General features: G+C 44.7%; 1 protein-coding gene across 9 annotated transcripts in view; it reads left to right on the forward strand.

The window, feature by feature from the left end:
* The window catches only part of ERC1 (ELKS/RAB6-interacting/CAST family member 1), a 277757-nt gene that overhangs the window by 193867 nt on the left and 58439 nt on the right, over positions 1 to 25451 (forward strand). For all 9 annotated transcript variants that reach the window (XR_016037703.1, XM_055396335.2, XM_055396333.2 and 6 more), the window contains one exon: positions 16595 to 16739. Coding sequence is in view for 8 of the 9 variants with exons in the window: in XM_055396335.2 (XP_055252310.1) it covers positions 16595 to 16739 (145 nt within the window). In the remaining variant the exon portion in view is untranslated. The remainder of the gene's footprint in view (positions 1 to 16594; positions 16740 to 25451) is intronic.

Genomic DNA, 25451 nt, shown 5'->3' on the forward strand with positions numbered 1-25451 from the left:
CATGTGCTTCACGTGGCTTCCCTGGTGCCTCAGATGCTAAAGAATCAGCCTGCAATGTGGGATATCTGGGTATAATCCCTGGGTTGGGAAGATCCCCTGGACAAGAGCGTGGCAACCCAGTCCAGTATTCTTGCCTGGAGAATCCCATAGATAGAGGGGCCTGGCAGGCTACAGTTCATGGGGTCACACAGAGTCGGACACGACTGAGTGACTAAGCACGCACAGCAAAACATGTGCTTCATGACGTGAAAAGGGACCTAAAATTTACATATTGTTTTCCATTGACCACAAAATCCTTTTCTGTTTGGGACATGAATTGCCTAGTATACACTGACTGCATCTCTACAATCTGTTCTTTTTTCTGTGAATGAAAAGTGTGTGTCTGGAGTTAGAATTTAAAACAGGAGATGAAAGTTTCTACTTGCTAGTGTTGCTAGTTCACACAGTTCTTGTTCTTTACAGGTGTATGTTTTAAGTGTGTGTGTACTATGGTTATGTTGAAAGTTTAGCACAAGTCTGTTCACTCAAGTGTTTCTTGAATACCTATTGTAGGTGCTAAGGAGAGATACATAAACAGATACATAGAAGAATGATCAAGTTCAAAAACGGGAGCACGTACACAAAGCTGCTGTGTGCTTGATTCACGTGCCGACTCCAGCTCCGTGCAGCTGGCGCTGGGTGTTGCCAGGGGTGAGGGTAGCACAGAGTTGCAGCCGTGCTCAAGTTATATGAGACTCAAGGGAGATGGGAGTTGATGATCAGGGTAACTTCTTAGCACCTACGATATCAGGAAAGGGTTGTGAAAAGCTGCTGACAAGACATGGAGAATTACAAGTGCTTCAGTAATGTTGGAGCATAAATTATAATGGATCATGGAAGGAAGACAGGCAGTGTTCAGGCTCACGAAGGGCCTTCTGTACCATCCTATGGAATTTGGCCTTTATCCTCTGTATTTGTCAACAAATTATCCCAAATGTAGTGGCTTAAAACAGTTATCATCTCAGTTTCTGATGGTCAGGTGTTCGGGAACCACTCGGTTGTGAGCTTCTGGCTCAGGTCCTCTCATGAAGGTGCCGTTCAGGTGCACCCTGGGCTGCAGTCCTCTGAGGTGTGTTTGTGGCTTCAGGAGCTCTGGCCACAGTGGCTGCCCCACGTGATTGTTGAGAAGAGTTGTTTTCTTAGTGGCTTTAAGCGTTGTTTGCAAAGAGTTCAGAACAACAAAGCTATCTTGGTGATTATACTTAGAGCTTAATGTCAAAAGCCCTTTTCCACCAACACATAACCTTTACAACTGGTTATTATCTCCTGTTTCCTAGATGAGAGGCTGGTACTGCAGCCAGTCTCGGTTTGAAGTATCTGTACTGTCTGCACGGATCACACTGATGGCAATGCAGGTCTCCAAGCAAGTGACACCCTGGCAGGTTCATCCCCAGCGTCACTCCAGCTCATTGCCTTACCTGGATGGAAGTCAGGCTCACAGTCCTTGCTTTTTTATCTTAAGCAGCAAAAAATGGCCTTCTTGGTTTATCAGTTTTAAAAGCTGGGAAAAGACTTCAGAGAGAAATTTGACTCAAAGTCCATATGTGCTGTTGTGTTCAACTCTTTGCAACCCCATGGAATGTATCCCACCAGGCTCCTGTGTCCATGGAATTTTCCAGGCAAGAATTCTGGAGTGGGTTGCTGAACCCTTCTCCAGAGGATCTTCCTGACCCAGGGATCAAACCCCTGTCTCTTGCATCTCCCGTATAGGCAGGTGGATTCTTTACCACTATGCCACCTGGGAAGCCACATTTGACTTGGGGAATGTGGTTTTCTTGAATGGATAATTAAGTCAGGAGAAAACAGAGGACATAGGAGATCAGAGGTTGGGATACATTTTGGCTTATTCTGTAGTTCTCTCACCACAGTGATTCACTTAGAAAGGATCGATTTTGAACAGTGTTAAAAGGAGCTGGCCTGGGGCAAGTGCAGGCCAGCCCTAAGGAACCAAGATGAGTTGAGACCTAGTGCATTTTTAAGTGATTCCAGGGCTGTCCATGTGTCCTGATTTAAAGGCTGCTTTTGGAGTCAGGAAATTGTGTCTTGTTCTGAGGTTTACTGTCATAAAGCACACAGTCCTGGGGGGTGGTGCTTCGGCTCCATGAATCAAGGCTGGCTTCACAGACCCAAGCCATGATTTATTCAAGCCATGCCATAGTAGGAATGACAAATACATGAGCCACACGTGGTTCCTGGGATGGGTCTTTAACTGGGGAGGGGCCATAAATCCATAAAGTGAAATGAGGCAGAGCCAGCCACAGCTCATGTCATGTCCAGGAGATCTCTTCCTGTTTGACGGGGATGTTCATTCCAGACCTGGTGAAGTTCAGCATCCTTCTTGGAATGTGTCCCTGGGCTTTTTGTGTGCTGTTTCAGTCGGTCAACAGTCTTTGATTCGTTGCTTACAAACCTAAAAAACAGCTCTGGAATGTAGTGTTACTAATATTTTGTCTTCTATAAAGTAGAACTGACTTGAATATTTGCTCATAGGCTTTTCAAGAAGTTTTTTGCTTGGAAAATTCTTCATTGGACTGCTAAGCCACGATCAGTCATCCTCCTTTGCATCTAAGTTTGTGATTGCCAGTGTTGCAGTAAGCTTAAAGTCGTACCTAGCTTTATGAGCTTCATTTAATTCCCCAACTCTGATAAAGAGGTTCTGTTAGATTGCACTCGGGATTTGTATGGGTAATACTCAGTTGAAGAGAAAGAGATCCAGGGGCCGTGTCAGAATATGAGCATTCATTGCTACCATCTTGTGTAGTTTTAGCATCTTTACTCCTCTAGGTACTTCCCTGGAGATCCGGTGGTTAAGACTTCGCCTTCCAAAGTAGGGGATGTGGGTTTGATCCCTGATCAGGGGACTAAGCGGAGAAGGCAATGGCAAGCCACTCCAGTACTCTTGCCTGGAAAATCCCATGGATGGAGGAGCCTGGTAGGCTGCAGTCCGTGGGGTCGCTAAGGGTCAGACACAACTGAGTGACTTCACTTTCACTTTTCACTTTCACACATTGGAGAAGGAAATGGCAACCCACTCCAGTGTTCTTGCCTGGAGAATCCCAGGGACGGGGGAGCCTGGTGGGCTTCCGTCTGTGGGGTCACACAGAGTCGGACACGATTGAAGTGACTTACCAGCAGCAGCAGGGGACTAAGATCCCACATGACTCACAGCCAAAAAAATAACAAATAAAAAATAACACCCAGAAGCAATATTGTAACAAATTCAATAAAGACTTTAAAAATGGTCCACATCCAAAAAAAAAAAAAAACTTTAAGAAAATAAAATCTTTACTTCTTTTGTTAAAATAAGCAAAGTTTAAAAACTTTTTTAGTTTCCACGGGGGCTTCCCTGGTGGCTCAGATGGTAAAGCGTCTGACTACAATGTGGGAGACTCGGGTTCAATCCCTGGGTCAGGAAGATCCCCTGGAGAAGGAAATGGCACCCCACTCCAGTACTCTTGCCTGGAAAATCTATGGACGGAGGAGCCTGGTAGGCTCCAGTCCATGGGGTCGCAAAGAGTCAGACACAACTGAGCGACTTCACTTACATTTACAGTAAATTCTAACACTTCCTTTGAAAGAATATTTCCAATTGTCCTTTTCCTGTATCTTTGAGAAGTACAGTGATAGTTATTGCTTTATTAGTTTCAAATGTATTTCCAACATTAAAAACAGTACCATTTCTAATGCAGGAAAACATCAAAATTTAAAAAAAAAATTTATCAGAAGATTCTATGTCTCCCCCTCCTTCAGTGCCTTCCATCACCATATACACCTTCAGTTCAGTTCAGTTCAGCCTCTCAGTCATGTCCGACTCTTTGCAACCCCATGAATCACAGGACGCCAGGCCTCCCTGTCCATCACCAACTCCTGGAGTTCCCTCAAACTCATGTCCATCAAGTCGGTGATGCCATCCAGCCATCTCACACTCTGTCGTCCCCTTCTCCTCCCACCCCCAACCCTTCCCAGCATCAGAGTCTTTTCCAGTGAGTCAACTCGTCGCATGAGGTGGCCAAAGTATTGGAGTTTCAGCTTTAGCATCAGTCCTTCCAATGAACACCCAGGATTGATCTCCTTTAAAATGGACTGGTTGGATCTCCTTGCAGTCCAAGGGACTCTCAAGAGTCTTCTCCAACACCTCAGTTCAAAAGCATCAATTCTTCGGCGATTAGCTTTCTTCACAGTCCAACTCTCACATCCATACGTGACCACTGGAAAAACCATAGCCTTGACTAGACGGACCTTATATATATAAAGCGGAAGGATGGGTTTAGGGACCCACTTCCTAGTTTATGTCTGGCACTTGACAAGCGGCTGGAACCTGAGGGAGGATGCAGAGAAGACGGGATTCTAGCTGATAGGAGTAACGATTCATCCACGAAATGCAAGCAAGCCACTTTCCTTTTCTTTCCTATGGAATTTCCCCACCAGATGTTTCTTTCCAAACCCGTGTAGAAGAGGAGTTGGTCTTATGATTTTTACCAACCAATTGGTAGCAGATGAGTGATGGAATTGTTGAACCATTAATACAGGAAGGGAACAAATTGCAGAGTTTGTCTTCATCTGTTTTGGTCAACAAACAAATGCCTTGGTGATCTTCAGCATCTCTGAAGCCCCAGCATCTCCAGCACCACCACCACCCACCCCCGACCCTAGAACTCTCAGGGCTTCATAGGCAGCTTGAAGAGTATCTGGGATGTTTACTCATTGGAACTCTTCCTACTCTTTTTTTGCAGACAGTGCACCACAAATCCAGGCATGAGGTGTTCTGTGTAGTGTCTGCTGCTTTATGAGATGGAGGCACACTTAGCCCTCAGTTGTGCCTGAGACAGAGAGTGAGTGCCACGTAACTGGCATTCTTCTAGCCAGCGTCCCAGCAGACAGATTGGAGTGCCGTGTGGGCTAAAGGCAAGGCAGGCAGCCCCACGGTAGCGCCGAGTGGACAGCTGGCATGGACATGTTATCCGTCCCCAACTGGAAAAGGTTAAGTAAACAGGGGGGCAGTGACAAAGTGCAGGGATTAATTGCTTAAAGCGTTCAGTGATTCTTAAAACAGACATCTAAATAAACGGAAGGGTTCTGGTGTTTGAGTTCTGAGGCATAGTGTAAGAAGACTTTATTTTCCTTTGGAAGCAGAAACTTCCTAAGAAAAGACGACACCGTAAATGATCCAGCCCAAAGTAAGAATGTGACGATAACCAGCAGACCATTATTTTGAAGGGACTGTGTCTTTATAAGGGAGATTCGTGTTCTGGAATGTTCTGTTCTTATTATACCATCAAACATGAGGCAGGCCTAAAGGACATACTATTATGAACTAGTAAAGACAAAATGAAAGAAAAGGCCATATAAATCTTTTTGTGCACATCATCCCCAGATGTTACTGTGAGCCCACTACTTAACTTCATCTCTTGAGGCTCATGCTAAGCTGTTTTTACCCCCCAACCCCAGATTTCCAACACAAATCATTGGGTTTAAGACATAATTCACTAGGGATTTTGGTAGGATTTGAGTAAATCCCCAACAAAAAAATCCCTGGGCTTGCCAGCTATTTTTAAAGGCAGAGATTTAGAAAGCAGAAGATCCTCAAGTTCACCTGCCTTGTGATGGCCCTTGCCATGAAAATGGCAAGGAGGAAATTTGCCTGTAAATACGTTATAAGATGCTTGCCTTCCAAACCGTCTGTTGGCTGGAGCCACACCACAGGAGTCCATGATATTTTTGAGTCCAGTGATGGTCCATTTTATGAGGATCTGCAGTGTCACCAGAATTTTAGAGTTTAAAATAGCTGATTGTTTTTACAATGAAGTTGGAAGGTTTTGATGTTCTTAGTGAATTTGGAAAAGCAAATACAAATATTAAAAATGCAGTCTTGGCAAGAGTGTGGACCTACTGTTGGTCTTTTAAGTCAGTTCTTTCTGTAAAGTAGTGTGTCTCAAGTCCCTTCTTGAAAGATCTCGAAGGTACAGAAAGCCATTCCCTGAGATTCAGATCCTGTGGGTCAGGAGCAGAGAATGGCCTTCTGTTCGTACTCATTTCTGTTCTGTTTGAGAACCACTGTTTGTAAAGCAAGCCCAGTATACTTCTTTGGCTCATACACCTTTCCACAGCTGTGGACTTGAGCATCTTTGAGGTCTTTTTGGGTTCTACAGGTAAATCCACTTCCTTCTCAGCAGGCACTTTGGGTTGACTTTCAGGTGCTGAGAATTTGCATGTCTATTTTCTCTGTATGTGCTGTACTTGTGCGTGTCGTAAACCTTGTATCATCAAAGGTAGGGTTTGTCACTGCATTTTGTTGTCCTGGTGTTCTGGGACGGTTTTCCAGAGGGACAGCAGGGGCTGACAGGTCTTAGTTTTGCCCTCTTGAAATCAGGACTCCAGTACTCTATTGCAGTCTGAAAAATTGTGACCAGGATGGGGAGAAGGAAGGCACAGCAGCTTTAGAGGAAAGTCAGCCAGTGGAGGCTTGTTTTTCTTTTAAGATGAGCATCCATAGTTGTGGTATGAACAACAATTCATTTTAGATCAGGTAAAACACATTCTTCATTTTTATGCTTTCTCTCTGGAAACAGGTGAACATTAAGTAGAGTTCAGGAGTCATGTCTACACTGAACCCGAGAGAAAGCTCACTAACAGGCAAAATCTGTGTAGAGAACCAAGCCTGAGACTGTCACCTGAAGGTACTGTCTTTCTTCGTGGTGCAGTGTTTCAGCATAAATTCCCAGCTTAATGTATCAAAAGGGGCTACCCTGGTGGCTCAGACAGTAAAGAATCCACCTGCAATGCCAGAGATAAAGGTTTGATCCCTGGATAGGAAAGATCCCCTTGGAGAAGGGAATGGCAACCCATTCCAGTATTCTTGCTTGGAGAATCCCATGGACAGAGAAGCCTGGTGGGCTATATTCCATGGGGTTGCATCCTAATCAGTAAGCAAAACGACCTATTAAATGAGCGGTTATATCTTAACAAGGTATTCCCTTCCCCTCTAGCCTTCTTTTTTTTTAGGGCTATATTCTGAGGCTAATTCTTGTCTGTTAATTTCTTTTCTAATTTTAAGATTCCAGTTATATTGTGTGTTGTACTGTTTGCAGGTTTTTCATAGATTATCCCTCATGTATACAAAACGCTAAGTGGATTTGAAACATTTAATTAAAGTAGTTAGGACATATGTTCACCTGCTCCAACGAAATTAATGGAGTAAACTACATACAGAATTTTGTCTCATTTCCATATGAGAGTCCAGACTGGGATAGTAATTCTGTAAAGTCATTAGGGGTTCAGAATCATCTTCTTGGTCCCCTGCCATTCCTGCAGTTTTATCTTCATCCGCATGATCCACGGTGGCTCACAGCAGCATGACACCCCAGCAACCATGGGCCGGACATGCTGAACTACACACGAGGAACAAGCTCCTTTAAGTAAAATTCAAAAGTAAGGAAACTTAGAGCATCAGAAACAAGAATCTGGATGTCCTACCCAGAGAAGGGAATCTCTAGGTACGGTATTGTTTAGAGGAGATAGATTTATCCTGATCTGTCATGAAGAAATGGTGAGAATTTTTTTTTTTTTTTTAAATAAGAATGTTGGGAGCTTTCCTGATGGTCTGGTTGTTAATTAAGAATCCACCTGCCAGTGCAGGGGACATGAGTTTGATCCCTAGTCAGGGATCTAAGATTCCCGCGTGCCACGGGGCTACTAAGCCCATGGTGCACAATTACTGAGCCTGTGCTGTAGAGCCCGGGAGCCGCAACTACTGAAGCCTGTGTTCCCTAGAGTTCATGCTCCACAGCAAGAGAAGCCACTGCAGTGAGAAGCCTGCACGATGAAACTAGAGAGTAGTCCCCGCTGTCCGCAGCTAGAGAAAAGCCCACGTGCAGGAATGAAGACCCAGCACAGCCAAAAATAAATAAATAAGCTTAAAAAAAAGAATGTTGGAACAGAGGATCCAGCTGCGCCTCAGAACAGTCGTCTGGACAGTTTCACACTTATTCCCTTGGTGCTGTCGTTGCTAAAAATATATTTGTAATTCTTTTCTCAAGGTTGCTTCCAGAGCCAGTTTACAAGGTGCCTCTGAAAATAAACATGTTTTTAGACCTTACTGTGGTCCTAAAAACGTACCGTCTTGATTTGTTGTCTTAACTTCAGTGCCCAGATTTGAGGTCAGAACTTAAATTCAGTTTAATAAAAAGAACGTTTGCCATAATTCCAAATACTTGAATAATGTAATAGACTTTGCAGCCAGTTTTAAAGAAAAATTTGGCAGCATTATTGAATAAATGTTTTTATGTATTAATAACTTCCTAAAATGAATTCTTTGAAGAACTTATCTTTCACTTGAAGTTTAAGTACAGGTATATTTTATGAAGGAAGCAACTGGATAATGTTTGCTATATTTTAAGGAAATACAGGATAAAAAGGATCATCTTTAGATACTGGTAATACTAAACTTGCAGTAGTCTCAGGAGAGCTGGAATCAAGGACATTTATTTTGGAGCAGGACGACTTAATCATGGAATGCAGTTTATGCCGTGTTTATGGTGCCCGTGTGTACAGTATGGTGAGTTTTGACGAATGTGTACACTGTGTAGTTGCCACCATAGTCGAGCGGGACTTCACTTCCAAAGGTCCTCATATCCCTTTCCAGGTATTCAGCAGCTCCCACACGCAGTCCCAGGCGCTTGCTGATCTGCTTTCTACCTCTTTGTGCATTAGATTACAGTTTTTATATTTAAACAAATGGTAAAGGGACAGGTTTCTGGATTTTGTGCCCCCCCCCAACACACACAAATTGGAGACACAGTCATCAAGTTTTTGCCCTTTTCAGGAGCAGGCAGAAAGCTCTATAACCGAAGTATCAGTATCACAAAAAAACCAGGTTTTCCAAAATTGTCATAATCTGTGGTGGGTTGGCTATATCAAAATGTTTATTTTTCAGAAAAAAAGAAGTGAGAAGAAAAACTAAATTCAGCTTTCCTGCACAGAATATTGTTCAGTTAGCCTCCTTTACTGAGCTCTGTGTGCTGTGTTTAGTCGCTCAGTCGTGTCTGATTCCTTGCTACCCCATGGACTGTAGCTCTCCAGGCTCCTCTGCCCGTGGGGATTTTCCAGGCAGGAATACTGGAGTGTGTTGCCATGCCCTCCTCCAGGGGATCTTACTGAGCTCCACCTAGCAGCAGTTTCTGCCTTTGTGTGAATTCTGATTCTTCTCAGACTCTGAAATACTGAAGTCCATCTATACCAGAATAATGTCTCTTCCGCCTTCTCTCACCATTGTGTCTCTCAGCAGAGGTCAGCCTCTTCCCCTTGTTTCAGGAGATGGAGACCTGGGACAGGCAGCACAGCTGTGTGTGCAGAGGCCTGGCCACTCGCCGGGATCAGGTCACAGGAGCCGGGACCCCAGCATGTGCTGCTGGACCCAAGTGTCCTAAGACAGTCTATGTTCAGTGATGTTTGCAGGTTTCTTTCCAGTGGCAAAGCAGAAATGCAGTACTGATTCTGTGTCCCATATTCTTTGAATAGCGTTGTGATTCGTTGCAGTCCTCCTGTTGGCTCAGGAATCCAGAGTCAGCCAGCATTCTGTTCCTTGTCCTTGAAACCATGTCTGTGACGGGAGAGTTCTGCACATCTGTAACGTGAGAGTTGGCGCATCTCTAGCAACAGCCTCCTGACCCTTCTGCTTCCAGAAGCATCTCCTGTCTTCTTGCCTCTGAGTCTGTCTCTCTAGACCTTACTGTACTTTTCTAGAACTCTTGATACTTCTGTATGCTTCTGTATTATATTCAAAATGAGATCATTCCTTCTTCAGCATTTTGAGTACCCTCTGTCTGCCAGGTTCTGGTTTGAACCCTCAAGAATTTCACAGCCTGTGTTTACTCCTTCCTGCCATCCCAGACCATCTGTGCTCCAGTTCAAAGCTACCTTTCAGCATCCCCTTCAGTCTGTCCTTCCTTGTAGAAACCCACTCGTCCAGTCGTGTAGCGTGTCCTCACGTGACTACTTCTATCGATGTCACTTTCTCTGTCTTTATTATTATCTCTGCCAAAATAGGCCCACTCAATTCCCATGTCTTCAGCCCAAGGCAGTTTTCTCTGTCTGGAGTATTACCTACTTCGTACTTAACAGCCCATATGATTTATTGGCACTTACCATTTTTGTTTCATCTCATTCATTGTACTGAAATCTCAGTTAAATGAAGTTGCTCAGTCATGTGCAACTCTTTGTGATTCCATGGACTGTAGTTTGCCAGGCTCCCCTGTCCATGGAATTTTCCAGGTAAGAGTACTACAGTGGGTTGTCATTCCCTTCTCCAGGGGATCTTCCCGACCCGGGGATTGAACCTGGGTCTCCCACATTGCAGGCAGACGCTTTTCCCAGTGAACCACCAGGGAAGCCCTAAAAGGAAAATCACTGCAGATGCTGATTGCAGCCATGAAATTAAAAGACGCTTGCTCCTTGGAAGGAAAGTTATGACCAACCTTGATAATATATTAAAAAGCAGAGACATTACTTTGCCAACCAAGGTCCGTCTAGTCAAGGCAATGGTTTTTCCCGTGGTCATGTATGGATGTGAGAGTTGGACTGTGAAGAAGGCTGATGCCGAAGAATCGATGCTTTTGAACTGTGGTGTTGGAGAAGACTCTTGAGAGTCCCTTATACTGCAAGGAGATCCAACCAGTCCATTCTAGAGGAGATCAATCCTGGATGTTCATTGGAGGGACTGATGCTAAAGCTGAAACTGCAATACTTTGGCCACCTCATGCGACGAGTTGACTCACTGGAAAAGACTCTGATGCTGGGAAAGGTTGGGGGCGGGAGGAGAAGGGGACGACGGAGAATGAGATGGCTGGATGGCATCACCGACTCTGTGGACATGAGTTTGAGTGAACTCCGGGAGTTGGTGATGGACAGGGAGGCCTGGCGTGCTGTGATTCATGGGGTCGCGGAGAGTCGGACACGACTGAGCGACTGAACTGAACTGAACTGAACTGAATCCTAAAAAAAAAAAAAATTAGCAAGCCAAATAAATTCAGAGACCAATAAACTCATAGAAACGTTAAAAGGAAACTAAAGACCCCGTAAATGGAGAAGGGTTGAAGGACACCCACAGTGCAGCTGCCCGTTCACCTATGAATGCCCTGGAGGACCGTGCCGGACAGAAATCAGCAGCCCAGGAGAGAGCCCTGGCCTCTCAGGTGGAGCATGACCCCACGTGGAAACACACGGTCCTTGGAGGACACACGGTCCATGAAACGTGGGTTGAAACTCGTCGCTGGTCCCAGGTATTTGATGTGGAGTGAAAAAACCTGCTGAGGTTGGACAGTGAGAAGAGGGTGAAGTCAGAGCAGGCATTTTAAGAATCTCGCAGACTGGTGATAAAAGGCAGGCGGGACCACAGTAGTGCACATGCCAGGTACACAGCAGTGGACTCACTAAAAACTGTTCAAAAGGAGGGTCCAACCAAACTTGCCTATTGGTTCCGGGGAACAAAGAGGAAGTCAGATCATTTCAGTGTTGGTAGTCTGTGGGTCTCAGAGTGTGGTGGTTCAGTTCACATTGAATGAGGGATTTGTTATGATGGCTGGAAAATGTGACTTGGTGTTGACATTTACATTAAAGGTAGTTCTGGGTATCTTAGTAAAGGCGGCCAGAGAGGACAGAAGATGCTCGGGAACCAGAGTTTGGAAGATCAGCCATTCCAGCCAGGCTCACCCTCACAGGCCCACCGACAGCCATACTCACTGAGCTTTTGCAGGTGGTTTGTCCGCCATGCTCCCCAAAACCTCCGTCAAGGGAGGCTGGAGGAAACAAGTCCTGAAGAGGACCTGCTCACCAAGTGAAATGAGCGAAGGATTTCACTCTGGATAGTTAATTGGTTAAATTCAAGTAAAGGGGTCCTTTGTGAGAGAACCAGGACTTCAGATTTATCTTAACATTGGGGTATATTAGGCTCTGCCTGCACATCCTTGACAGCGGTCCTTCCAGAGCCACCAATCTCGTCATTGCTTCATCCCCTCGCTCTTGGGGGGTTTTCTGGATTATGGAATTTATGAAACGTGATGATGTAATCAGTCCATTTGAAATACCCAGTTGGAGGAAGAGGGAAAAACAAACCCTTCTAACGTGCCTTCATTTTTACTCCGTTTCTGTCTTACGTTTATGTTACACCCGCAGGCTTATCTAGGACTCTTAAATTACTGGTCACCGTCATTCCAGCACTGCGGTCATTTCTCTCATTCACCAGTGAGAGAGGGCTCATGGGTCATGCTCAAAGGTTCAGGAATCACCGGAGGATTTTGAGCCTCCCTTGCGTGGATTTTTGCCTTTTGCTTCTGAAATCTGCTGGAAGAGAGAGGGGACAGAGGGGGTGGTCTTACCATTTCTTGAAGCTGAGTTGCCACAGCTGAATTTGTTGAGACATCTTGATTCTGTTAGCATTTGCAGGTCAAAGGGCAGGTTCAACTGTTCGGATAGTTAAAGCCCCAGGGATGGAGTGACCAGACTAATGACTTAAAGTTGGATTTCTGTTACTGCCTCCTCATTATGCAGGTCAGGTGGCCTGTTGGTCATGCAGTGGGGGGTCACTAATCACCTTGAAGGATTTCGTGTGCACATTTTTCAGATTTTGCTTTTTAACTGAGGAAAAGCCACTGACAGAACAAGGGGAGTAATTTGGGTGGACGAGCGTTTTAGTTCCTCTTCTTTCTCTGGACTTGTGGCCTGCGTGTGTTCCCTTTTTTGTTTTATGTGTTACTCCTGCGGTTTATGGGGGCTGAAGTCGGAAGGTGTCCCACCAGCAAGTGCTCTTTTCTGTAGAGAGCCTTCAGTTAGCAAAGCTGCTGAGGTCAATTATCCATCCCCACCAAGGCTCCTTTTCTCTGAAATAAGCCTTAGCAGTAGTAGAATAGCTGACTTTCAGATCACAAATCATTGACTCTGATTAGAAAGGAACTGTTTCAGTTATCTTTTTCGTCTTCATACTTTTCTGTACCTTTCCGTTTTTCTCCAATGAATGGATGTGACTTCATTGTCAGAAAGTAGCTTGTTTTTCAAAGAAGCAATTATATTAAGAATAGATGGCTACTAAAATAAAATTTTTTGCTGTTTTTTTTTTTTTTTCAGTCTAAATTCCATTCCTCTGGAATGCAGGGTATTCTTAAATTTTTAATTTAGACACTTGAATGCTCCTTGTAAAGCTTAGCCATGTAAGTTTACCTGCGATATTGTCTTTACTATCATTTTTACTGAGGAAACAAGACTTTTTCTTATTCCCCAAAAGTTAGATGAATTACTGTTTATCAGCTTTCCTTTTTGTGCCCATCCCCCAAATTATTTTCAAGAAGTTCTCCCCTGTGGTGTCCATTGCAGATTTACCAAAATTTAGATAGACTGATACTTTCTGTCTTCTTCCAAAAGCAAGAGAAAAACCCCAAAACTAATAAACCCACAAAAGATACTGACATTACCGAGTTAACATCATCATATGTACAATATGTGATCAAAACCTTTTATTCTCTTGACCGTGAATTGCCCTTTTTAGGCACATACCCATGTAAGAAATCAACATCAAGAGTGTACTTTTAAAATGGAAAAGACATTGGTATATTAATCTGCTAGGGAATTTTTAGAGGATGAGAGCCTTGGGTATTGGGAGAGAAAATTTGACTCTGTGCAGTTCATAGCATATTATCAATGAGCTATATAATCAACGCTCAATAAGAAGTAAATAGCATCAATGACATAAAATTTCTATTTGAATCATATAGAAAAAGGAAAAAGTCTACAAAACGTATCTTATTAAGAAGTCACCATTCCTAATAGCCCAGACGCCAATGCCACATCCTTTATTTTAAAATTTAGAATCTGAGTTGTCATCTGTTATATTGCATTTGGAGAATGTGACATTTTACCCCAGAGATTAACTCTACCACATTAGCTGGCCAAGCATATCATTTATAAGAGTCAAGATGCTTGAATTCAGTCAAGATGCTTCAACAACATAGGCTGCTTAGTAGTAGTTGATACTGTCGTGCTTCTTTCCTTGAACACAGAATGGAACTCCAATCCCATGGCCTTTTGTCTGGCATTCAGCAAGTGTTCTCATGACTTGGTCTAACTGGACAGAATAATTTCTCTTTCACTCATCTTCTGTTACTTGCCTGTTGCTAAATGTGTGATTCTGATTTGGATGCACAGAAACGCAGCCCCTCTTCTTGAAAAAGTGCATTTCTCATTCCAGCCTGTCAGTCTCCATGCTCCCCGAAAGGGAACAGATGACAGCAATCAGCAGGAAACCGCAGAGCGAGACCATCTTGAACTCCTTCACCTTTAAGCTCATTTCACCACTTAACATATTTTTTTTAAGTGGTCAGAGGATATATTTAGACTGTCATTATCCCTTTGGTGTCGACTAGAGCTTCATGGGCTAAGCCGTCTGCCATTTCTTAGAGTCACAGAAAGTGGGGACAGTGGAAAGTTATCCCGGGGTCAGTGAATCTTCCCTTCCAACAGCAAAGACTCATTAAACAAATCTTCATTTCCGTGATGTAAACTGACCTACATCTTCCATTTGTTAGCACCGCTTGTTCAGAGTTTCCCAGACCTCCCCATCCAAATACAGAATATCCTTGTCAGAACATTCAAAAGAGAGCCTTCCAGTTTGTGGCTGAACTAAAACTCTTCCATATGACTGCTATTGAAGCCTAATTATCTTAACAAGAGACAGAAGCAAGGTTAAACTTGGGCAGTGCCTTCTCAGATTCAGCACTTCCTCGGGTCAAAAGCTCAGGCCACTTACATAGTTCCTGTAAATCAAAGCTGTCTTCTTCCAGATGACTTGTTCCATAAAAGATGAGCTCCAGAGGAATCCATTTGGACTATGAGACTAATTGTTCACCAGCTTCCTTCTGATTATTTTGTAAATTTCTTAGTTCAACATCCCACCCCCACCCTAAAATCCCACCTTCTTTTCCTTCTGGATATGAACCAAAAGTAGTTGTTAGCTAAACCACATGGAATCAGGAGAGTATAAATCGTTGTTTCAAAGTATGCAGATCATTGCCAAATAAAGCCCAGTTGTTGTTATTGTTCAGTCATTAAGTTGTATCTGACTTTTTGCAACCCCATGGACTGCAGCATACCAGGCTTCCCTGTCCTTCACTATCTCCCAGAGTTTGCGCAAACTCACGTCCATTGAGTCGATGATACCATCCAACCATCTTATTATCCTCTGTCGTCCCCTTCTCCTCCTGCCCTCGATCTTTCCCAGTGTATTTTCAGTGATCTTTTTCAGTGAGTCGGCTCTTTGCATCAAGTGACCAAAGTATTGGAGCTTCAGCATCAGTCCTTTCAATGAATGTTCAAGGTTGATTTCCTTTAGGATTGACTGGTTTGATCTCCTTGCTGTCCAAGGGACTCCCAAGGGTCTTCTCCAGCACCACAGCTCAAAAGCATCAATTCTTTGGCGCTCAGCCTCCTTTATGTTCCAACTCTCACATCCATACCTGACTACTGTAAAAACTATAGGTTTGACTAGACGGACCTTTGTCAGCAAAGTGATGTCTTTGCTCTTTCCTTCCAAGAAGCAAGCATCTTTTAATTTCATGGCTGCAGTCACCATCTACAGTGATTTTTGGAGCCCAGGAACATAAAATCTGTCACTGTTTCTATTGTTCCCCCATCTATATGCCATGAAGTGATGTGACCAGATGCCACGATCTTCATTTTTTGAATATTGAGTTTTAAGCCAGCTTTTTCACTCTCCTCTTTCACCTTCATCAAGAGACTCTTCAGTTCCTCTTTGCTTTCTTTCATAAAGGTGGTATCATCTGCGTATCAGAGGTTGTTGGTATTTTTCCCAGCAGTCTTGATTCCAGCTTGTGATTCATCCAGCCCAGCATTTCACATGATGTACTCTGCACAGAAGTGAAATAAGCAGGGTAACAATATACAGCCTTGATGTACTCATTTCCCAATTTTGCAGTTGGTAAATGGCAAATCGCTTCAATGTTCTCGCCTTGAGAATGCTATGAACAGTATGAAAAATACAGCCCTGACTGGAAACTTCTTTGTATTGATGAGATAAAGGGATCCATAGATGCCCCAGGAACCACTGGCTGGTTTCCTAAATCCTGTTTACTAATGTCTGCCGTTTGTTATACATTCTGCACATAAAAATGTGTTCAGTTTTAGTGGTACCTGGTTTCTGTGGAAGCCACAGAATACTTATCAAAAGGATGAGTCAAATCAGTAAAACGTGTAAATGACAGAATAATTCTTACCTAAAAAAAAGAAGTCATTAACTTTGTTTACTTTTCCAAGTTTAACTACAACTGAATCTAAGGAACTCTCTATTCAGATGTCAGTGTAACGACCTGATAAAAACATTTAGAGTTGAGAGGACCTGAACGGGATTCCTGCCCGGACCCCAAGTTCAGGTGTGCATTTGGGCAGCTGTGTACTCTGAGACCTAGCTTCAACCCCTGTAAATGGGGCAATGGTGGTAATAACCTGAGAGGATGGCCGTGAGGGCTGAAGTCTGGGCGTGTTCTCTCTCATGCAGGCAGGAAGCCCTGCTGGCCGCCATCAGTGAAAAAGATGCCAACATAGCTCTCCTGGAACTGTCGTCCTCGAAGAAGAAGACGCAGGATGAAGTGGCCGCCCTGAAGCGGGAGAAGGATCGGCTGGTACAGCAGCTGAAGCAGCAGGTATGACTGATGTGGAGCAGAGGGTGGGGGCTGCCTGCATCCTTGCCAGCTGGGCACGCAGGTCAGACGTCTGACCCATGTCCAGTTCGTCTTCCCCAGCAGAGACCTCAGCCTTCAAGCCTCTGACTCCGTCCAGGAAGCACAGAGCCTTCTTGGTAAGAGGACTGGTTGAGGAGGTATCACACATCTTTGGAGAATGTTTCTTAACTTTTGCAATGGCTGGGGGAAATTAGTGCAGTTCTGCCCACTTGAATTGAAAAGGTGTTTTTGGTTGTTGGTGGTTTTTATTTATTTCTGCACATCTCTCTGGGTCAGGCCCCAGGGGTCCACAGCACTGACCGTTGTGTGGCCTTGATGAGCGCTGTGGGGTATCTTCAAGGGCTGTCAGAGTCCTGAGAGGTGCCTCCAGGTCCAGAGGTCACGTGTCAGGGCAGGCGGCAGTGGAGTGGAGCTGGTGTGCTCATACCACTGACTGGTGAGGTTTGTTTTTTACATCCCATCAGGTACCCTCTATGGAAGGCACTAAGTATATTTTCATTTAACTGATTTCCTGTTCTTCAAGGCTGGGTAAGCTCTGACAGAGAAATGTTTTGCCCTTTTTTCTTCCACCCAAAACCTTCCCCAAATTTAATGCTGAATACTTGTGTGAGCCCCTTCATTTGTGAAAATAAAAACTAGAAATCTCCTCTTTGATGATAGTTGCACAACAATATAAACATACTTAACAGACATAACTATACACTGCTTTCAACAGGGTTAAAATGGTAAATTTTGTGTATACTTTACCACAGCTTTAAAACTGGGGGGAAGTGTTTTCCCCTTTGAAAGTAAGGAGAAAGCTGACTGTTGAAATCTGAGTCCTCTTTACCTGTGCTGCTCCCACTTTAGTGGCCAGCCCTGTACCGCTCGCAGGGTCCACTCGCACCTCCTCACGTCCTCCCCTGCTGCTCCGTCATTCTTCCTGTGCACTTTGGCTGCCCATGATTGCTCCTCTGCCTGAAGTGAACGGAGTAGAAAAGAGTTTTTCAAGTTAAGGAATTTCTTCTTTTCTACTTCTAGAAGATCAGTCATCAGTTGATAGCATAATATTTAACGTTCGAATTAGCAGAAATCAGTTTTTACACAATAAGAAAATTTTCTCTGTTTGTTATTGCTTATAAATAGACTTTATTTGTGTGACTGATTTTGCTGAGAAAACACCAGAAGATGTCCCCTTCTACAAGATGGAAGGGTGACCAGCAAAAACAACCGAGTGCTCATGAACAAAAATATTTGCAGCTTATTTAGGTAAACTGTGGCTCAGCTGATAAAGAATCCCCCTGCAGTGCAGGAGATCTGGGTTCAATCCCTGGGTTGGAAAGATCCCCTGGAGAAGGGAAAGGCTATCCCCTCCAGTATTCTGGTCTGGGGAATTCCACGGACTGTATAGTCCGTGGGGTCGCAAAGAGTCGGACACAACTGAGCGACTTTCACTTTTATATAGGTAATACTCACTTAAGCACTGGGACCCCTGAACCATCATCCCTTTAAGAGACGGGGTCGCTGTGAACTTCCACCCTCTTCTGGGTGCTCGTGACGCAGGGTCAGGAAAGCTTCCCCTTTGTGGAAGGTTCACCTGTTTTCTTCAGCATTTCTAAGAATTCTGCCACATAAGCATTTTCAGATCAGGTAGTTTGACCAAAAAAAAAAAAAAGACTTCTTTCATAGTACACGAGAAAACTGAGCAAAGAAAATACCCCTTGGTCACTCAGTCCCACATTGCTCATTCTGTCTCATTTTAAGAGCCATGATTAATTCTAATTGGTCTTTATGTCATACTTTCTGAACAAATGATCGGTTTCTGTTACACTCAGTAGAAGAATTTCAAATGAATGAGCCTGCTTAGCTGAGTGAGGAGTCTGAGGGGTGGTAGATAACACACCTGTACTTCTGCAATGGCTGCAGAAAACTCAAGTGAGCTGCCCTGTATCTGTATGTCTATACGTTATTCACCCCTGCCACACCGCCCCCCACCCATTTCATCAGGGGACAGCTAGTGGAGATGAGTTAGTGTCTCCAGAGAGAACCAAGATCTCCAGACGAGCAGTGTGTGCCGCACAGCTGTGTGGTAAGCTGAGGTGTCCCGTGGGTGTCCTGCAGAAATGTGTCTCCCCCCGGGGAAGCGAGCTGATGCCCAAGCCTGCTCGGGTCTCTGGCTTTCTGGTTCGCTGTCCCAGGCCAAACATCCCCTTCTGTCCATGCAGTCTTTTCACAGTGGTTTTCACTCTCCTTCCTTGCATCCCTCCCCGCCGGCCGCCCACGGGGCCCTTTCAGAAGTTGGAGGCCCTGTCCTCTTCAGTCGGGTATTTCCGTGAGCATCCTTAATTTTCTGTTGTGTTGTGTGTGTTTTACGTGTTGAGCATTACGAGGCCGCTTAATTTCCCTGATCTCTTAAGTTCTCAATGGAAAAGGGGTACTTTACTGTTGCCCCAAGTATTTTCAATAGGTCCAGCATGGAAAAGCATCTGAATGCAGTGAGTCATGCATTAAGTAACCATCTGTTACCAAGTTGTGCCCGCCGCCTGGTTACCAGGTGACCGGTCCCAGAGAGCTGCTGTGACACATGGGCCAGCTTCACGGTACTCCCCCAGCTTGTGGCTTCATCGGGCAGAACTGAGGGCTCTGATAGCCGCCATGCAGGCCCAGGATACCGGTCTAGGCTGGCTGTTCTCACTCAGGACCCCCATGAGTGCGCAGTCCAGTTCTTGACCAGGCCTACACTTACCTGGCTTATGGCTGGGGCCACAGGACGCCTTCCCAGTTACTCCCATGGCCCTAGGCTCTGCTCCATTTGGGCTTCTCTGTGGGGTGGCTCAGTATGTGGGGCTGGCTCCCCCTTAGGCAAGCGATCCAGGGAGGGGAGAGAGCAGCCAGGACGTTATAACCTGTCTCAGTGGGGCCACTGCCACTCCCCTCATCCTGGTGACCACGTCCACCTGCTCTACAGTGTCAGGGTCACTGCAGGCTGGGCTCCCTGAGCAGTGAGTGAGCAGCAAATAGCAGTGTCTTCCTGCGTGAGACACTGCTCAGCCCTGGACAGGAACACACATGACAAGAGGGGGCATGGCTCGGAAACACCGAGACGTGGAGAAGTACGTGCTGTGTGATACCAGGTGTCTGCTCAGCTCTGGGAAGACGGCAGTAACTCAGAAAGCAGACAAGACATCACGGCAGAGCCCGCTTGTCTCCTGCCGCCTCCACCCCCAAGAGGGCCCGTGGGGGCGGACAGGTGTGTCCTCGCCAGGCCTGTCTCCCTCTTCCTCTGTGTTCAGGACCTTGCTTCTCGTCAGATCAGCAGGTCTGATCCACGAGTATGTTCTCGTCTCCCTTCCCTCACTCACCCGCCCATCCTCAGGACTGAAGACTCCAGGACTTTAGGGCTCAACTCTCTGAGCCCTCCCTCATGGTGACTGTTTGCTTCCTGTGACGTCAAGGTTCCTTCTGCCAGGCTCAGCATCACCCACACATCAGTCTCAGGCCAGAGGAGGTGTGTGCCCAGGGCCGACCTAGCAGACGGCGGTGCCCCTGAGCGGGCTCTGTCCGGGACGCGACCTACTGAGTGCTTCATTGTCCCCAGCATTGGGCCCTGGCCACCAGCTCTGGAGCAGCTAGGAAAGCCCGTTCATCTGAGTATTAAACTAGCTTAAAAGCGACATCTAGGGACTTCCCTGGTGGCCCAGTGGTTTAGAATCCACCTTCCAGTGCAGGGGACACAGGTTCCACCCCTGGTTCGGGAACTAAGATCCCACATGCCGTGGGGCAGCTAAGCCTGAGGGCTGCAACTAAGACCCAGCGCGATTAATAAATTTTTTTTTAAGTGACCTCTATGGACACAACTGGTGCCTATTATACAGAGTGAAGTAAATCAGAAAGAGAAACACCAATATAGTATATTAATGCATATATATGGAATTTAGAAAGATGGTAGCCACAGCCCTATATGCAAGACAGCAAAAGCGACACAGATGTAAAGAACAAGCTTTTGGACTCTGTGGGAGAAAGGGAGGGTGGGATGATTTGAGAGAACACTGAAACATGTATATTAATATGTGAAATAGATGACCAGTGTGAGTTCGATGCATGAAGCAGGGCACTCACAGTCGGTGCTCTGGGACAGCCCAGAGGGATGGGGTGGGGAGGGAGGTGGGAGGGGGATTCAGGATGGGGGGGACACATGCACCTGTAGGTGATTCATGTCGATATATGGCAAAAACCACAATATTGTAAAGAAATTACCCTCCAATTAAAATTAATTAATTTTTTTAAAAAGTGACCGCTAATGTTGAAGGGAGAACAATAAAGGGATTTTTCATTTTATGAAAAGAGAATAGAAACAGTTAAAGCTACAATGTCAGTGAACAAAGAAAGAAAGCAGCAAGTGCAGAGGTAGCTTGAGTGCTGTAGCAGGCACTCTGGACGTGTGTCCCTCTTGCCCGGCGCCGCCTCCTGATGACGAGGCTTCCGTGAATCCACTCCCCACGTGTTGCTGAAGTCAGGTGCTTGGCCAGGGTGACACATGGTGTCTGGCATGGCTGGAGGACCCTCCTCTGCTTGCGGCCCTGGCCTGCCTGCTCTGTCCTGTACCTGCTGTGTCCATGAGCCACCCTCCCAGCTGTCCTGTGTGCCCTTATCCCCTCTGTGGAGAGTGAAACCTGTCTGGTTAGGATATACTGCATCCAGAAGTTGACAGAATAGACAATTACAGGTCAATCCCTGTTTCATGACTCAACTGCCTGTACTGACTTGGTCAGATAAACGTGCTCATCTCGTTTTAATTATCCTGCCTCCGTTCAGTCCTAGATTCTTACATATTAAGTCTTCGGTATACATACTTCTTCCTCTAAACCACCACAAACATTAGGATCAGCTCCATGTTTCCTGCCAACGGCATCCAGATTTATTTGAAAGGAACTGGATGCAAAGCGTTTTTCCGTTCCCCGTCCTCCCCCCTGGAATTGCCTCCTACTTCCTCAGCTTAATCTCTGCTTTAATCTTCACTTCAAGACTCATCTTTGTAGTTTGGAATTTCCTAGCCATGGAATCAGTTTTCTTCCTTACCTTTAGGAAAGCCATCCTTTGCTTATTTTCACTCACACATTTGTTCCCTCTGGGGCAAAAGCTGTCCAGGGAGGCAGGCACTTTGTTTTCTTTTTTATTGGAGTACATTTGCTTTATGGTGTTGTGTTAGTTTCTGTTCTACAGCAAAGTGAATCAGCCATATGTGTACATGTGTCTCCTCTTTTTGTATTTCCTTCCCATTCATGTCACCAAGGAGCTGAGTGGAGTTCCCTGTGCTGTACAGTAGGTTCTCACTGTCTGTTGTCTGTTTTGTGTATAGCAGTGTATCTGTGTCAGTCCCGATCTCCAGATCAGTCCCCCCCACACAGCCCACCGCCCGCTTGGTGTCCCTACGCTTGTTCTCTACATCTGTCTGTGTTTCTGCTTTTCAAGTCAGATCATCTACTTCCAACTCGTTGTGACCGTGTGGGACATGAGCCCCCTGTTACCCAAGCACCCGTTCCCCCCAGACCGAGAATCCACGTATGTGAAGCTCTTTTTTAAAAACCGAGATGTAGTCGACATGCAGCGTCATGTGAGTTTCCAGTGTGCAGCATAATAATTGTATCTGTGTATGTACTGTGGTCAGTGTACATCTGTCACCACAGGTTTTTTTTTTTTCTTGTGATGAAAACTTTTAAGATCTTGACTCTCAGCGGCTTTCAAATATACAATGCAGTGTTGTTAACCGTTATCACCATGCTGTACATCACAGCCCCAGGATTTAATAACTGGAAGTCTCTACTCTTTGACCCCCTTCATTTATAAATCTCTTGATATCTAAGTGTTGGACACAAATTTATTCTTTTGGTTTTCTTAACAAATCAGGTCACAAGCTTCCTCACTTAACCTCTCTGGGTCTCATCTTCCTCATCTGTAATGTTGGATGGATAGATAAAATTGATTTTGAGGTCTAAAGTCTATATTTTCCAATTTTTGACAAGTCAGTGTATTTACCTGTAGCTGTATTATCTGCTAACTGCTAACGTTAGGAACAGTTTTAAAATAAGCAGTTGTAAAGCATAAGGAAACACATATGTAAGGATTGTTTAAATCTGTCTATAGACATTTGCTCATCTTATGAAAGCAGTAAATATTGCATTTTAAAGTTTGAAAAAAAAATCCTGGTTATTCACTATCCCCCTGAAACCTTTTTTGTGTCTTACAGAGAAATGTAGGATTTTGATGAGTTCTCCCATTTTGATGAGTTCTGCCTGCCTGGAGTTCGGTGAAGTCCAGAGGCTGGGAGACACAGGGAAATCTGAATTCCTCCCAGGCTCCTTCCTTCCATCTGTTCCGTCTCTTTTGTCATCAGTTCCAGATGTAGGCAGATTCTTCACAGAATTTGATAAGACCCTCTCTTCCCCTCGTTTCGAGCATCACATCTCGCTGGCCGTTCCTATTGTCAGACTGCCGCCTTCTGTGATGCCGCAGGGAATTTATAAATCTTTCTGATCCCCCCTGAATCGTCTCATTGCAAATAAATCAGCCTCGATTTCCTGCCCCTCTGCACGTGCCCCTCCCATTCCTGCCTCCTCGCTGTCTGTCAGGTGGCATGATTTATAGCTGCTTCCTGAGACCCTTGACCTTGGTCTGAGGATCTCATTAAGCATGAGTAAGAAGACAGGTTCAGGGTGATTCACCTTTCTCCCACTCAGCTTCTCTTGGTAGGAATCAGATCAGTGCGCAACACAGAATCTGTTCCTGCTGCCTCTTTTGGTCTCTTTGAAAGAATGTGAATACTTATTAAAAGCGAATATGGAATTAAGTGATTTGTAGTCAAGGAAACAAGAGGAGTGATGGTAGATAAACTGCAGCAGTAACCGTCAGAGTACCCTTCCCGTGAACAGCCCACACGACCAAATTAAACCATCTGTACTAATGTCTGGCTTTCTTGAAAAAGCATTCACAGATACGAATATCCAAATTTCATTGAGTCAAAGCTTGTTTTGAGTGCTTCACACAAATTAAGTCATATAATTTCACAGAAACCCCCCTGGGAAGTACAGTTATCCTTATTGTACAGAGGAGATGCTGAGAGAGCAAGAAATTTGCCCAGAGTCACATGGCTAGTGAGCGACAGAGCTAGGGTTCAGAATAGACCATGTTACTCCACTGCCAGCATTGATGGTTGCTGCACCAAAATGTGGTGCCATCATCGCAGGCTTTCGCTTAGAGATTTCAGTATCCTTGGTGTGTATTACTCAGTCATGTCCGACTCTTTGCGACCCCATGAACTATAGCCCACCAGGCTCCTCTGTCAATGGAATTCTTCAGGCAGGTGTACTGGAGTGTTTGCCATTTCCTTCTCCAGGGAATCTTCTTGACTCAGGGATCAAACCCAGGTCTCCTGCATTACAGGCAGATTCTTTACCGTCTGAGCCACTCAGTATCATTTAGCTATATCATTAATAACCCAGTAATTCTGTCTCGTGATAAATAGCACTTTAATAAATTCTTTCCTAAATTACAGTGAAAATAAATTTGCCTAAAGGACTGTGCTCAGTCTGAAAAATTCAGAATCTCGACCGGCCAAAATCTCTTCCCCACCTTATATCAAAAGATACCTTCTCATTTCAACAATTATCTTAGAAATTGTTGACTGAATGAGAGAGAAGTCTAACTGAGAACTCAGTATGTGAAATCAGACAGACTGATTCTCACGCAGCCAAATTTGAAAAGCTGTGTGCTTAAAACCCTAAATTACCACCACAAATACCTCTGGTAGTAAAATACTGTTACTATCATATACGTACGTGGGCAGAGAAATGGAATGGGTGTGTCAAGAAAATGGTGTGTGAAAAAATGGAAATATCAATAGAGAAAATCTAGAGAGAAACCAAAAAAAGAAATTCTGGAGCTGAAAAGTACACTAGCCAAAATGAAAAATTCACTTAGAGGGGTTCAGAGCAAATTTGAGCAGGCAGAAGAATCCGTGCACTTGAGGATAGGATAATGGGAATTATCAGGGCTGAGGAACAAAAGAAAAATGACTTAAGAAAAGTGAACAGAGCCTGGAGACCCCTGGGGCAGCATCATGTGGCCCAGCGTGCACATCGTGGGAAGGAGGAGAGGGCGAAAGGGGCAGGGAGAATATCTGAAGACATAATGGTGAAAACGTCCCATATTTGCTGAAAGACAGCAAATTCCAAGTTAGGTGAATTCAAAATGAGAGACATTGTAGTCAGAGTTTCAAAAGATGAGGAGAGAAATCATTACATATAAGGGATCCTCAGTAGGGTTTTCAGCAGATTTCTCATCAGAATCTTTGGAAACCAGAAGACGAAGACTTCTTTGGGGAGGCTGATATATTCTAAGAGCTAAAAGAAACCAAGAATCCTATATCCAGTAGAACTATCCTTGAAAACTGAGGGAGAAATTAAGACATTCTGAGTTAGGCAAAAGCTGCAGGAGATCATGACCACTAGATCTGCCCAGCGAGAAATGCTGACGAGCCTCCTGCAAGGTGAAATGAAAAGACAGTAGACAGTAGTCTGAAACTGGCATGGAGAAATAAAGACCTCAACAGAGGTAAATGCTTGGGCAATTATAAAAGCTAGTATTGTTGTAACAGTGTTTTGTAACTGTAGTTTTTGTTTTCTACATGATTTAAGT

Source organism: Moschus berezovskii, chromosome 6 (genome assembly GCF_049115385.1).
Source record: "Moschus berezovskii isolate FMDL1 chromosome 6, NW_MosBer_1.0, whole genome shotgun sequence".
NCBI lineage: Eukaryota > Metazoa > Chordata > Mammalia > Artiodactyla > Moschidae > Moschus > Moschus berezovskii.